We start from the raw sequence: 16,424 nt of genomic DNA on the forward strand, positions 1-16,424 counted from the left end.
CAGGAACCGGTTCCCCCAAACTGGGAACCGGGTTCCAGGGCATTCTGCCCAAAACCAAAGCGCTTTAGATTGAGCAGGAACCGGTTCCTCCATTTTGGGAACCGAGTTCCACTGTAGGAAAACCAAATTTTATCATTTTTAAAGACTTGGAAACCATTCCCACTCAATCTAAACCAACACCAACTCGCAAGCATCACGCACAACATCAAAGCGCAACCGAAACATAGTGAAACAATCATGGGAACAAGGCACGGTATCAAGGCAAAGATCGATAGCACAAGAGAATATGTGAACCAAATATCAATGTGAGGCATGCTATTAGCAATAAGCGAGCAATTATCAAGCACCAAAGCGACAAAACCAAACATATATTGATTTCAATGATTAAGCACAAATGAAACATATTGGAAAGAAGTAGACATAAGTCCCTACGTCAATTAGGCCAAACAAACACAAACCAAACAAAGCGCGACGCGTAGAGCCGAACCACAACTCAAACATCATCACCAACAATCACGTAGACGCGACATAAGCGACAAGCATTAACACATACAATGGTAATCAAACTATGACAATACCTCAAGTAATGATTTAAGCACCTACCGAAGCAAATAGCAAGCAAAAGATTTCAACACATGCATTGGCACAAACACCTTGAGTGTGAAACAAGATACAAGTATTAACAACAACAATCACATCAATATGTCACCAACGGCAAGAATTAACACATGTGAAGATGATCAATTATAGCAAATGTACTCAAGTCATAACCTAAGCATTAAACTAGGCCATTATCAAGCAAAAATTCTACACAAGCATTTAAACGAACACTTGGAGTGTATCGCAAGACACATGCATGAATGTTAACAATATTGCACACATAATCACCAAGGAGCCATGGATTCGAACGCAAATAGCGTAATTCTAGCCACAATTCATATGAACACAATTAACAATACACAAATTCATCGATCAATCATCATCACACATCCATTGAGACAAGAGCAAGAAGTAAATCTAAATTTGAATTCATGTAATGATCATCAATCAAGCACTTAATTCATGATTAGAAAGCTTACCGAATGAAGATCTAAACCGACGCGCGAACACGAACACGACACGTATGCGAACACGACGCGAAGCGAAAAGCGAATCCCAAGGAGAGTGAGAGAGGGGCGCGCAAGCTAGGGAGAGAGGAGGAGAAGAACTTCGAACTCGGAACTTTGATTTTCAATCCATGTTGTTCTTGATCTTGAAGAAAATTGATGAATATTGATGAAAGCTTTATGTAATTTGTGGTTTTGATCTATGAGAATTGAGAGAGAATTGAGAGAATGTGTTTGTGAAGTATTGGTGAATTGAAATTATGAGAGTTCCCCCCTTGATTTGTGAAGAGCAAAATGTTTATATATTGTCAACGCGAAATGTCCAAATTGCCCTCGGTGCGTCTCATTTTGGCTCGCTTTTAAGGAAACTCGGTTCGGCTCTGAATCCCGGAACGAAACCGATGCCATTATGAAGATGACCAAATTTGTGATCCGTCGCCGCGAGAATCACCTTAATCCGATAAGCGATGAAGAAAATACGCCTGTTTGAATGACGAGAAACGTCGATCCATCCGGCGCGACTGTGCGAAATTTTGTGAGTACCGCTCAAAGAACTCGATAAAACCCTATCTTCGGCTCAGAATCTGAACAGGCATGTGTGACGAAGAATCGAAGCTAACAAAATTTCTGAGAGAATACCGCCGGAATGGACTTCATACGATAAAAATCGAAGAAGTTATGAATTTTCGAACTCGGCGCGACATACCCGAAAACACACTTTTTACCGAAACAACGCGACGATCCTTAAAATTCTGGGAATTTTCCATGCATATTTGGCCTTCGGTCCGAACATATGAAATCTTGGTAATGACGCCACGGAGCTCCAGTTAAATTTTCAAGCGAATCCGACGAGCGGATTAGGAGATATGAATTTTCCGAGGCGCAGAACCTTACATTCAGCATTATTCTTCACTATGAAACCTCAAGTAATTTGCCAATTTGAAGACCTTCCTTAAAGAATTAGCTCCCGAGCCGAACACGAAAGTTGTAGATCTTGTCGAAACAATGGGGACAACGCGGGAACTTAACTCGTATCACCTTTCAAATAGTATTTATGAATTTCCTCGTACTTTCACCGTTTAAACCACTCTTTCACACTTTACCCTCCTAAACCCATGAAAACTCTTTATTCTTTTTCTTCCATTTTTGGATGACGAAATAAACGTCATTATTAACTTATAGCTCCAATAAAGAGGGCAAATTTTGGGGTGCAACAGCTGCCCCTATTCAAACTTCTTGAACCTGGCGAGTGAGAAACGAAAGTTTCGAACCGTCGAGGTGGAAGGAGGTTGAATACCAGAATGAACTCGAAAATTTGCGCTCTTGACCAATAGAAGATTCCGTCTTGTAATAAGAAGGAATGTACCACCCCGCGAGCAGGGGAAAAAACTTCAACTGATCTGGATAATAAATATGCTCCAACTTGTGAAAAAAAAGAGGAACGGGCACCCACAGGCAGGGGAAAACACTTCAAATGATCTGGGCATCAAGAGAAGGAACATCTCGACTGATCTGAATATCAGGCGTAGCAAATGTCTCCGAACTTGCATCGGGATAGATGTCTTAAGTCGATCTGGGAATCGAGGGAGGTACGCCGGTTGATCTGGACATCAACGGGTAAAAGTATCTCTGATCTGGGAATCTGGGCAGACATCTCTTCTGATGCAATTAAATCATCAGGTAGATATTCCAACTAATCTGGGAATTAGCGGCTAGCTCCTTCGTAAGACCACGGGGATCCGGAGGCGGTTCCTTCAACTGAAATGGAAATCAGGATAGGAACAATATCTCTTCCGAACTGTGTACGCCGGGGAAAGAATGCCTTTAAACTGATCTGGACATGATGCCAGAAAATAAGTAGGACAATCTTCATCTGAAAGACAAAGTCGATCAGGCAAACATCTCCATCTGATCTGATGATATCAGTGGCTTGCTCCTTAGTAAGATCACGGGAGATCCGGAGGCGGTTCCTTCAACTAATCTAAAACTGGATATTAGGATAGGAACGGATGTTTCTTCCGAACTGTGTACGCCGGGTAAAGAAAACGTCCTCAACTGATAGTAAGGTATCAGGACTGGGCAAACGAGTTTCTTCTTCTGAACGAACTAAATCGTCAGGGAGTAGATATTTCCCACTGATCTGACGTATCAGAGGGCTTGCTCCTTCGGAAGATCTTGGGAGATCCGGAGGCGGTTCCTTCAACTGAAAGTATGATTTATCAGGAATGGGAACAAATATCTTCCACCGATCTGGGGGCATCGGGAATAGGAATGTCTTTGAACTGATCTGAGCCATGCCAGAAAATAAGTAGAACAATCCTCTTCTGATTCGAAACATCAGGATAAGCGCCTGTATTGACTAGGCGAATATTACTCTCTAGGGAGCATTTGAATCTTCATAACTTTCCTGCAGAAAAGAGACAGATATGATATGATTAATGTATGATGTATGTATGAATGTGTATGGAATAACGTTTCCGAGGAGGAAGACGCTATACGCTTTTGAGAATGCAATGCAAATGATGCGTGATTCGAACGTTGCTTAGAGAGACAACGGAGGAGCACTGAATTGCTGAAGAAGTCCTGGAGAGAGTATGGTACTCTGCGGAGAGGACAAGATGGGTGACCAAGGGTCACAAACTGTGAGCTGGCCAAGATGGATCAGAAATCTGCTGGAGACGATCAAATTTGGATGCGAGCTCTGGGTGGGGAATAAATCTTGCTTGAAGATATGAACATCTCACTTAACTGCTTGGGGAATACCCTTGCAACTTCATATGGAGAAGCAAACTCTCGACACTCTGGGGATGTGAAGGTAAAGACAAGTTATGGAGATAACTCTGATGAAGAGTAACCAACTTGCTTGTATAGGACGCATTCCGCTGGGGATGTCCTAGATGAGAACAGATCCTGCTGAGGATGCATGTGAATCTCTGCTGAGGGAAGAAATTCAGTGGGGGAAGATGAATACTTCTGCAAAGCGAACTGCTGAGGGTATGAGAGATCCGCTGGGGATAGGGAACTTAGCATAAGAACCTTCTGTTAAGGCAACTCCACTGGGGAATAAGATGACTCTCTTGGGGAAAACAGGTCAGTCTGTTGGAGAGAGAGACACTCTACTGGGGAAAATGAGGCATTCAGGCAAGGAACCTCATTAAGAGCTAGCTGGGGAATCAGGCACCATTCATCATGATTCAACTGGGGAGAAGTCATTCCGTCGGGAATAAGGCCTTCTGGAGCATAGAGAATGCATTAAGATGAACTTTGCTGAGAATATGAGAATCCTGGAGCAAAGAAAGTCTCATATGAAAGTACTCAGCTGGGGGAGTGAGAATCTCTCATTAAGAAGCACTCGGCTGGGGAGCGAGAATCTCTCATGATTAAGTCCGCCGATATGCTGGTGCAACGCGCTGGCAAGCATGTACCTGCGAGACAAACAAATGCAAATGCCCCTGGATATAGCATGGTATCTTAGCCTGCCATCCTGGTTACACAAAACTTCGAAGTAGATTCAAAGGATTTTATCATTTCTAATCATGTATTGTAAAAGCAATGCAGTTTTCATATGCAAAGTTTAACACAAACTCATGACGTTTTATGCAAACAAAACAGTAAAAGAAAGTAGCTTTTGAGATGAAAAGAAGTTTATTAAACATGCCCGAAAGAGGGCGAATACATTTCCGAAGCAGTTCCTAGTAAGAGGTAACCACAATTTATTGAGTACAAGAGAAATGGCAATGTGAAACGGATATCCATTGGTTTCGATCCCGCTATCACCTTTATAACTCCGACGTTCTCATCTCCTTGCTTTGGAAGACCGTACTCATTAGGATTGATCACTGCCCGATTTACAACTGATTGATACGACCTCACCAAACTTGTGGACCCGACAGGGTTTAAGAGTGCCTTTAGGGATTTGAGCTGCCAGGTGCATACTCAAGAACACGGAGTCTTGCTTATCCCTCGGTCGGGAGCCCCAAACAAAGTGATTGGATGTTGTGAATGCTTTAGGGATTTGAGCTGCCAGGTGCAAACTCAAGAACACGGAGTCTTGCTTATCCCTCGGTCGGGAGCCCTAAGCATGTATGAAGAGTGATTGCCAAGGTGGCATGCGAGATGTAGTCATTCGCTTTTGTCCCCTTTTTGCCTAAGCCGCCCTTTCGGGTTTTCAACTTAGCGGGTATATTTGTTTCTTTTTCATTCTTTTGCCTGATTCATTTTCTTTTCTTTTTTTTTCTTCTTTCCTTTTTTTTTTGTCAGGTCTATGCGAAGTATTTTTTGACTACATCTGCGTTCACAGGGTGCGGAAAGTTCTCGCCATCCATCGTTGCAAGCATCATGGCGCCGCCAGAGAATACTTTCTGCACAACAAAGGGGCCTTCATACGTCGGAGTCCACTTGCCTCGAGGATCGCCTTGAGGGAGAATGATTCTTTTGAGTACCAGATCACCTGGTTTGTAGCTTTGGGGTCGCACCCGCTTGTCAAAAGCTTTCCTCATCTTCTTTTGGTACACCTGACCATGTCCGATAGCCGCTAAGCGTTTTTCATCAATGAGGTTCAACTGATCCATCCGATTTTGTACCCATTCTGACTCGTCAAGCTCGACGTCTTTCATAATCCTCAAGGAAGGAATCTCAACTTCAACAGGCAATACCGCTTCCATACCATAAACAAGTGAGAAAGGAGTTGCCCCAGTCGATGTACGCACAGAGGTGCGATAGCCATGCAAGGCGAAAGGCAACATCTCGTGCCAATCTCGGTAGGTCACTACCATCTTCTGCACAATCTTCTTAATGTTCTTGTTGGCCGCTTCGACAGCGCCATTCATCTTCGGACGATACGGGGAAGAATTGTGATGCTTGATCTTGAAGGACTCACAAAGCTCCTTCATCAACTTATTATTAAGATTCGATCCATTATCAGTAATGATCTTCTCAGGAATCCCATAACGACAGATTATGTTGTGTTTGATAAAGCGAGTAATCACTTGTTTGGTAACATTCGCATAAGATGCGGCTTCAACCCACTTGGTGAAGTAATCGATGGCAACCAAAATGAAGCGATGTCCATTAGAAGCAGTAGGCTTAATCTCTCCAATCATGTCAATGCCCCACATTGCAAAAGGCCACGGAGAAGTCAAGACATTCAAAGGCACAGGCGGCACGTGCACTTTATCAGCATAGATCTGGCACTTGTGACAAATTCTGACATGGTTATGACAATCAGTTTCCATAGTGGACCAATAGTAACCAGCCCTCAAGATCTTCTTAGCCATTGTATGCCCACTAGAATGGGTACCAAACTCGCCTTCGTGCATTTCCTCTATGATTTTCGAAGCTTCTTCCTTCACAACACATCGGAGCAACACACCGTCATGATGCCTCTTGTACAACACCCCACCGTTGAGGTAAAACTTAGCTGCAAACCTTCTCAGAAACTTCTTATCAGTCACCGACGCTTCGGGAGGATACTCTTGAGTTTCGAGGAACTTTTTGATATCATGATACCATGGATTTCCATCCAGTTCAACATCAGCCTCAAAGCAGAATGCCGGCTCATCCAACCTATTGATGGTGATGTTAGGCGCTTCATTGGCCCATTTCACTTTGAACATGGAAGCCAAAGTAGCGAGAGCATCAGCAAGATTGTTCTCTTCTCTAGAAATATGCTCGAATGTGATCTCATCAAAGTATGGAATGAGTCTCATCACATGCTCCCTGTATGGAATCAGATTCTGATGGCGAGTTTCCCAATCTCCATTGATCTGGCTAATGACAAGATTGGAATCCCCATAAACTTTCAAGTACTTGATTCGCAAATCGATCGCAGCTTCGATGCCATAGATGCAGGCTTCATACTCAGCCATGTTATTAGTGCAATCAAAACAGATTCTGGCTGTAAACGGAATATGAAAACCTGAAGGAGAAGTAATTACAGCTCCAACACCATTCCCGAGTGCATTAGAGGCACCATCGAACACGAGCGTCCATCGCGATCCTGGTTCGGGTCCTTCCTCTGGTCCGGGAATGTTACAATCTCTGATGTACAAAACATCCTCATCGGGGAATTCAAACTTCATCGGTTCATAATCTTCGACAGGCTGATGCGCAAGATAATCTGCCAACACACTACCTTTGATGGCTTTCTGGGTAGTATACTGGATATCATATTCAGTCAAGATCATTTGCCACCTGGCTACTCTTCCGGAAAGAGCGGGCTTCTCAAAAACATACTTGATAGGATCCATCTTGGAAATCAACAAGGTGGTGTGAACCAACATATACTGCCTCAGCCGGCGAGCAGCCCACACCAAAGCACAGCAAGTTTTCTCGAGCAGTGAGTATCGGGATTCACAGTCGGTAAACTTTTTGCTAAGGTAGTATATTGCATGCTCTTTTCGGCCAGACTCATCATGTTAACCCAGCACACATCCCATTGAATTTTCAAGAACTGTGAGGTACATAATCAAAGGCCTTCCTGGAACTGGAGGCATTAGTATCGGAGGTTCTTGCAGATACTCTTTCACTTTTTCAAATGCTTTTTGACAATCATTATTCCACCTGGCCGTCTGATCTTTTCTTAGCAACTTGAATATTGGTTCACAAGTGGCCGTAAGATGAGAGATGAATCTAGCAATGTAGTTCAACCTCCCTAAGAAACCACGAACCTCTTTTTCTGTTCTCGGCTCAGGCATCTCTTGTATGGCTTTTACTTTGGCAGGATCGACCTCAATACCTTTTCCACTAACAACAAAGCCCAACAACTTTCCGGATCGCACTCCGAAAGTGCATTTGTTTGGATTCAACCTCAGTCTGAATTCCCGAAGCCTTTCAAACAACTTCTGCAAATGGACCAAATGCTCTTCTTCAGTGTGAGACTTTGCAATCATGTCGTCGACATACACTTCAATCTCTTTGTGAATCATGTCGTGAAAAAGAGTCACCATGGCACGCTGATACGTTGCCCCTGCGTTTTTCAACCCAAAAGGCATGACTTTGTAGCAAAAAGTTCCCCACGGTGTGATAAACGTTGTTTTCTCCATGTCTTCTGGTGCCATCTTGATTTGATTGTACCCAGAGAAGCCATCCATAAAGGAAAACACTTTGAAATGAGCAGTATTATCCACCAACACATCAATATGAGGGAGAGGAAAATCATCTTTCGGACTCGCCCTATTCAGATCTCTGTAATCAACACACATCCGGACCTTTCCGTCCTTCTTAGGTACAGGAACAATATTCGCAACCCACGGCGGGTAATTCACAACTTGCAGAAAGCCAGCATCAAACTGTTTCTCAACCTCTTTCTTAATCTTCTCAGACATATCTGGGCGAGTCCTTCGAAGCTTCTGCTTGACAGGAGGACTATCTTCCTTGAGAGGTAGACGGTGCACCACAATATTCGTATCAAGACCTGGCATATCCTCATAGGACCATGCAAAGATATCCGCATACTCTTTCAACATAACAATAAGCCTCTGCTTCACACTATTCTCAAGCGCAGCCCCTACCTTGACTTCTCGGACCTGCTCTTTAGTGCCAACATTTACCATCTCAATTGCCTCCTGATGCGGCTGAATCGCTTTCTTTTCTTCCTGTTTCAATAATCTGGCCAACTCATCAGGAAGGTCACAATCTTCATAAGCTTCCTCCTCGGCTTGGTAGATCGGATTGTCAAAATCATAATAAGCAATAGCGGAACTGTTACCAATGGAATCCGTGGTAGTGGAACATCTGCATGATTGACGTTTTTATTTTAGTTTTATTTTTATTAAGCTATGTGCAAGTGTGTGCAAAACATTGCCATTTAAAGGAAAAAATTAAAAAGAAAGACAATGAGCAAAACATTTGAATGCAAAAACGTCCTTTTATTTCATGATTAACTTTGAAAATGCGAACTGCATGGCCCTACAAATGATTCACTACGCCTTGGGCAGAGCGTAGGAATTATGTCATGATAAGAAAAGTAAAAACAAGGAATTTACTCCTGAGCCTGTGTAACTTGGATGACATCTTCGATTGTCCAGTTGCAAGGCATCTCTCCAGGAATACTTGGACGGATCCAGCTATCAAAGTCACAGTCACTATCCACCTCTTCACCATTGACAATGGCATTAACCTGACCGTCTTGAATGACACCCCCGCTCACAAACTTGATCGGGCTAAGGATATTAGGCTTTGGCGACGCAATACGCTTTCCAGGACTGAAACCAAGACCATTCTTGTCAAATTTGGGACGCACATCAATTACTTGCCCCCAGCCTTCCACCTTTCCAGTCTCAACAACAACCTGAGCGTCTTTCAGAGAAGACATAATCGTTTCTGGCTTCGTTATCTCATAAGGAGGAGTTCTCACAGCATTTACAGCTTCGAACGCTTGGAATGGCGTCTCATGTATTTCACCTTCGATCTCCACATACCGGAAAGAAGACAAGTGACTCACGATGTAATCCTCCTCACCACAAACCGTCACCACTTTACCATCAACCGGATACTTCAACTTCTGATGAAGAGTGGATGTCACAGCGCCAGCCTTGTGAATCCACGGTCGTCCTAACAAACAACAGTAGGCGGGTTGAATATCCATCACAAAAAAAAGTTACAGTGAAGATCTGAGGACCAACTTGGATTGGCAGATCTACTTCTCCGAACACAGACCTCTTTGAACCATCAAAAGCGCGTACCACCAACTCACTGGGCCTCAACTCAACACCAGCATAGTCAATTCTCATAAGGGCCGATTTGGGAAGCACATTCAAGGAAGAACCAGTATCAACCAACACACGAGACAAAGTCGTCCCCTTACACTCCATTGAAATATGCAACGCCTTGTTGTGGTTTCTCCCCTCAGGAGGAAGATCACAATCTGTAAATCCCAAACCATTCCCAGCGGAGATGTTATTGGCTACCGCCTCTAGTTGATTCACAGATATTTCATGTGGGACGTAAGCACCATTCAGAATTTTCAAGAGAGCATCTCTATGACCTTCTGAACACAATAGCAGTTGCAAGATGGAGATCTTTGACTGGGTCTGACCCAACTGCTCAACAACCTTGTAATCAGACTTCCTGATAATTCTCAACAGTTCCTCCACATCCTTGGAAGACACAGCACTATCAGGTGCCCCATTCTGAGTTGGAGACTTCTGGACATCAGTCACTACTTGCTTCCCTTTTGCCTTAGCCAGAGCATCAGCATTACTTTGAACAAGCTGAGGAGAGAACACCCTACCACTGCGAGTAATTCTACCAGTACCGGCGAAATTATCAGTGTTTGCAACTGAGGCCTCAACAAGCTTCTCTTTAGATGGCTCGTTTTTTTTCCTTCGTGCCATAGTAATATACATCTGAACCATAATGCCAAGGGACAGCCTTCTCACTCTCATATGGAATAGGCCCTGGCACAGTAATCATCAAAGCCGCTGGTTGTTCCTCATACGGGATACTGACGGGTACCTGAATAGGCACTTGGATACTTATCGGAACAACAGGCTCATAAGGAATTGAGATCACAAACACTTCACCGTCGTTGCCCTTCGCATTTCTCAACCTTCGATAGAACTGAAGAGGACCCTCATCAATCAGCTTTTGTACCATACCTTTCAAGTCATCACAACCTTCGGGTTGACTTTTACACTTCTCACAATCAATACCACAGCCCGGGGAGATACCACTATTAATCAGATGTTGCTTCACAGACACGAGAGGGAAGGTCAAACAACCCACGTCAGATATAACACTTATCTCTTCACTCTCAATGGCATTCACACCCGAACCTCCGTGAGCAGGCATCGGATTATTGGCAATATTGGGTGTAGGAGTGAACTGAATTATCTTTTGATCCAACAAGTCCTGGACTTTGTTCTTCAATGCAATACACTTCTCCGTATCATGACCAGCGGCACCTGAATGGAAAGCACATCGTGCATTTGCATTATAATTCGGAGATTGTGTGTCCGGAGCATTCGGAGCATCTCTCAAAGTAATCTTCTCAATATTGAGCAAATGTTGCAGTACTTGAGCATAAGTCATAGGAATTGGATCAATCTTTCTGTGAGGCCTGGTCCTGGGAGGATAACGATCATTATTGGAACGCTGTCCCTGCTGATGTTGTTGTTGCGGTACTGGAATCATGACAGCATTAACCTGTGAATTGCTTCTCCCTGGACCCCTTCTTCCATATATGGCATCCGCATTTCCTTCTTTCCTTCTGGCATAACCTTCAGCTTGCTTCTTACCACTAGCAGAATTAGAAGAAGCTCCCAACTGAATTTTTCCCATCTTTAAACCCATCTCAACACGCTCGCCATATCTCACCATTTCAGAAAAGTTGGCTGAAGCACTACAGGCCAAGTAATAGTGTCCAGATAGAGTACTTGTGAACATATCAATCATCTCACGCTCAGTCATGGGTGGCTGAACTCTTGCGGCTAACTCACGCCATTTCTGAGCGTACTCTTTGAAAGATTCTTTAGATCCTTGAACCAAACTCTGCAACTGAGTTCGATTAGGCGCCATGTCAACGTTGTACTGATAGTGCTTAATGAAAGCCTCCACAAGATCTCTCCAAGAATGAATATGAGTGCGCTCAAGTTGAACATACCACTCCAAGGAAGCCCCAGCCAAGCTATCCTGGAAGAAATGCATCAGAAAACCTTCATCCTCTGAATAAACTGACATCTTGCGATAGTAAGCCTTGACATGAGTCATAGGACAAGTCGCCCCATTGTATTTGTCAAAAGATGGAACTTTGAACTTTGGTGGAATCCTCACACCAGGAACCAACCCCAAGTCATTGATATCCATGCCTAACACCCCTTTGCCTTCAACAGCTCTGAGACGTTCTTCAATCAGACGATACCTCTCGGCTTCCTCAGGTGCACCATCAGCACTATGCCTCGATACCTGATCAAAGTTTTCAACATTGAAATCCAAATTATCACGGTTATGATTGTCTCTCCTTCCCAACAGACGAGACGGAGGTGGAGGTGGAAACCCATGATTCTGATTGAAAGGATTATAGTGCCCTCCCAAGCGATCAAACTCATTCGGATCATGGTGATCGTCAATCCTGCCAGACACATCGTCAAACAACCTCGAATGTCCTCCATTATCAACCCTTCTGGAATTCTCGACGAGAACTCGCAAGTCATCCTGCCCCTTGGTCACATTAGTCAATGCTTCCATAAATTGCGCCATCTGCGCATTCATCTGCTCTGTCAATTGAGCTCTCATCTGAGCCATTTGTTCCTGAATCTGTTCCATCTGTCTTCTCTGATTGCTCCTAGTCGGATACGGATGATTAGCCGTCTTAGAACTCCTTCTGATAACAAAACAGCGAGACATAAGATATAAGACCTGCAAAACCTGCAAATATATGACATGTATGATATATGAATGATATGCATGAAATGTTTGTCAATTTTCAGGTATCCAAGAGTTCATCCCACTTTCAGATAGGACATAGCAACCCTGATACCGAATATATTTGAATAACAATCCACACCCACGAGAATAATTCAGCAAACTGAGCATACTTCATTCAAACATAACAGAGAATTTGAGTTCATACAATCAGGTTCATAACCGCGTCACAAAGTACTCATAAGGCATACAAAAGAAATTCAGAACATCAACATGCGACCCCATCCAACAATCCTGGACATGGGTGCCAAATATCAAGAACAAACATCAAATACATCCCACAGTGATACTAGGATCGCCTGGCAACAGAATGAGCTTCCCCATCTCCTCTCGGTTGGGCTCGGAGTCTTGTTAATTCTTCTTCAAGTCGAGCAGACTTGGCTTTTTCTTCCATCAATTGTTTTTCTGAATCCTGCATCTTTCTCTTGCTATTGTTTTCGGACCTTCGCAACTTCGCACATTCCTGTTGTCTTCGATACAAGCTTTCTCCCATCAAGTCATGAGATCGCCTTTGAGCATGTGTCAAGTTTGAACCTTCACCTTGCGCATGCTTGAGCTTACGAGCCAACTCCGCCTTTTCACAATCTTGAAAATACCTCTCTAGGCCAACCTCTCGGTCTTTTGATTTCAGCTTGAGGTTGTCTGCTTCAGTTTGAATATAGAGTTCAGCCGCAACGGTATCAGATAAAACCGTGGGAGGTTGCTCATACAATGGGCGTGACCTCGCAAATGGCAGCAACAGATTTGCCACTCTTGCTTCGACCCACTTTCGGTAAGGACCCATAGCAATAGGAACTTTCTTGCTCAAAGTATCCTGATCCCTCTTGTGAACTTTAGTCCAAGCATACGCTATCTTTTCTAACTCCCGGGAATCTTCACCATCAGCAAAATACACCAATTCAAACGCTTCTACATCATCCTGAGCCCTTTCCATTGCGTATCCCAATTGACGATAGGCGAGTGTGGGATTGTAACTAATGCAACCTCTAGTTCCCATGAGAGGAACGTTGGGATATCGACCGCAACTAGTGATAATGTTCCGAACCTTCCCCACACAATAATTCCACCTGATATCATAAGATGTGAGGTTAACAATCCTATCTGACCATTTAAGAGAACTCTTCTTGAGCACAAAAGGTCCCCTCACCGGCAAGTGCAACATGAACCAACGATACAACAATGGAAGACAAGAACCAACAACATATCCTCCTTTCTTACTTCTCGAATGGATCGAAAAATAAGCATCCGCAAGCAATGTTGGAACGGGGTTTTTGTTCATAAAGACACAAATCGCCGCCAAACTCACAAAGTTTTCTCTTGATGGGAATAAGACAATACCATAGATCATGATAGCAAGCAAACGACTAAAGTCAACCCACTGCTCCTTCTTAGCCGCATCCTCAGCCTTACCAATCAGAAAACAAAGATAGAAACCAGAAACACCTCCCGATGACTTCCAATTTATTTTCACCTCCTTTATACCCATGTGAAGAGCTTCAGCTATTTTTTCAAATCTCACAACCTCGGGAACCCGAACGAAAGGTACATCATCAGTGATCCGTATGTTGAGTATGTGAGAAAACTCCTCGAGTGTCGGCACCAATTGATAGTCTTGAAATGTAAAACATCTCAAGTGCGGATCATAGAACTGAAATAAGGTGATCAAAGCCATTGGATCAAAAGATGTATTGAGGATGGAGAGCAAATTTCCATAATCATGATTGAAGTCACGGAGAACCTCCCCTTCCAACCGAGAACTCAAACCAATCAACCCCGAAACATCAATATCCGGAATCTTATAAGCTCTGGTGTGCCTTGTACGCTCTTTGACAGTATCAGTGGGAATGTCCATCTTCACCTTGGGTGAACTCCTGAATATCCCTGAAAATATGACATGCAAATGCTTATTATTATACATTTTTTTTGTGCATTTCTTTTGGAGATAAATATGCTATGATGCAAAGTGGTGGGACTTGTTGCCGCCCACCAGGCATTCTGGACTGCCGGTAACACACATAATACAGAGCCAAAGGTTCGGCCCCCAAATGGTATACCACACGGAACACGGAATGTCAATCCACAGAACCAAAGCCCGTAGTCAACAACACACTGGAACAGAACACAGACTACCACTCGAACAAGAACCATAGTACCCCACGAACAGGAACCAACAGTACACTCGAACAAGAACAGCGGTAACCCACGAACAAGAACAACGGTAACCCACGAACAAGATCCGAAGTCACCATCAATGTACCTGTTAAGCAATGATTGATTCCCGCCCCACTCACGGGTAAATCTAGGCCAAGGTAGGTCAAAAAGCCAACAGAGGATCGAATGTAGGCGTTATCATACGATATTGCCTCATTCCACCAAGCTCTGCCCGTGGATACGTGATCAGATCAATCAGGCATACGCCTTCTGTCCGTCACGGCCACTCTAGTCCTAGTTCCTATGGTATCACTCATAGCCTGGGTATTGGGCCTTTTACCTCTTGAAACACCCGCCCAACAAACAGAGATCCAGACAGTCCAGAATATGATGCAAAAAAGTAAAAGCGCACATAGAATGCAATGCAAACAGGTAAATATGCAAAGCAATAAAAACACCCAAAGATAAACACACAAGCGCTAGGATCGACTCGCTAGGTCCGGACCAGCAACAGGTCAAGACGTCCCCAGCAGAGTCGCCAGCTGTCGCTACCCCGCGAAAATTAACAGAGTCGCCACTAACATATTTATCCTGAAAAGGAAGGGAATGCCAGCAAACCACAAAACAAAACAACGGTCTCACGACCAGAGAAAAAGGGTAAGGGAGTCGGTTACGCGAGGGGAAGGTATTAGCACCCCTCGCGCCCATCATACTCGATGGTATCCACGCCTGTGTCTAAATCTATGGGTGTGTAACAAATCTACGCTAATATGGACTAAAATGAATGCAGAATGTAGGGAAAAGAAAGGATTATGCTCGCACGGGCCCTACCCCGCTGCCTACGTATCTGTTTTGCAGAATCAGAGTTACCGTAGCTCGGCTAACTAATTTTTGTTTGTTTTGTGTTTTTTAGGTGAACGAGTTACATCACACTCCGCTGCTCGACCTTTGGAGACTTATGCTTGGGAATGGAGCGGAAATAACAAGTTCTTAAGAAAAGAAAATCAAAGAGTGTGGTTTGTGTTTTAAAGAATGCATGAGGAAAACCTAAGCTAAGGGGGAAAGCTTGCTACCTAATGTTATCATACAAAGGGTGCAAATCTAACTAAACTAACAACCTACGAGAAAAGGGGGAAGCAAACAAGTATAGCACACAAACGAGCATCCGCTCGTGAAGCAAACAAACCAACGGTACTGACCGAGTGGTAGAAAAGCGGTCCCGCCATAGCCAAGGGGAGCAGCTCAACCCAAGTCAACCAAGCATTAGACCTCGCGAAAATGATCGGGCCATAGACAAGAGGGCGGACCCCTCTCAGCAACCAAGCCGTCACGGATCGTAAAGGAAAACGGTGCGTGCGTACACCGAGCATCAACGTCGAGCGACGCGAGCTATAAGAAAGGCGGGGGTCCGATTGCATGAACCCTTTACCTGACATACTCGATAACAAGATCTTTTGCACGTTCGGAAGCAAGCAACGCGAGGCGTGCGCATACCAAACAGACTCGATGAGACTAGGCGGGGGTTGATTACGAACCCTTGACCGCATGCCTTCCATGAGGACTTAACGGAGTGCCATATAGGACTTATTACACCGTGACTCCCTGCCGCAAAGCACAAATGTAAACACACCAACAAAAACAGAGCCTCTTTCGAGGGCTTGGCCAGATGCATGTCTAAGTCCTACTTCTCATGTTAAAGGATGATGCGAGAAAGCGATAAAGTGCGAGAGAAATAAAATGAAA

The 16,424-nt window shown here is 44.0% G+C and overlaps 2 protein-coding genes across 2 annotated transcripts; both read right to left on the reverse strand.

Annotated features, from left to right (window-relative positions):
- Positions 1 to 778: 778 nt before the first annotated feature.
- On the reverse strand, positions 779 to 12,371 carry LOC131597113 (uncharacterized). Its single transcript, XM_058869826.1, has 5 exons — positions 11,922 to 12,371; positions 10,563 to 11,738; positions 10,144 to 10,453; positions 9,802 to 10,020; positions 779 to 924 (listed from the first exon to the last, which is right to left on the reverse strand). Exons 1-5 carry the CDS (start codon positions 12,369 to 12,371, stop codon positions 779 to 781), a joined length of 2,301 nt encoding a protein of 766 aa, XP_058725809.1.
- A 448-nt stretch (positions 12,372 to 12,819) lies between these two features.
- LOC131597114 (uncharacterized) lies at positions 12,820 to 14,448 on the reverse strand. The gene has a single exon (XM_058869827.1). It carries the CDS (start codon positions 14,446 to 14,448, stop codon positions 12,820 to 12,822), a length of 1,629 nt encoding a protein of 542 aa, XP_058725810.1.
- Between the last annotated feature and the right edge of the window lie 1,976 nt (positions 14,449 to 16,424).

The sequence above is a fragment of the Vicia villosa genome, linkage group LG4 (assembly GCF_029867415.1).
Source record: "Vicia villosa cultivar HV-30 ecotype Madison, WI linkage group LG4, Vvil1.0, whole genome shotgun sequence".
Taxonomy (NCBI): Eukaryota; Viridiplantae; Streptophyta; class Magnoliopsida; order Fabales; family Fabaceae; genus Vicia; species Vicia villosa.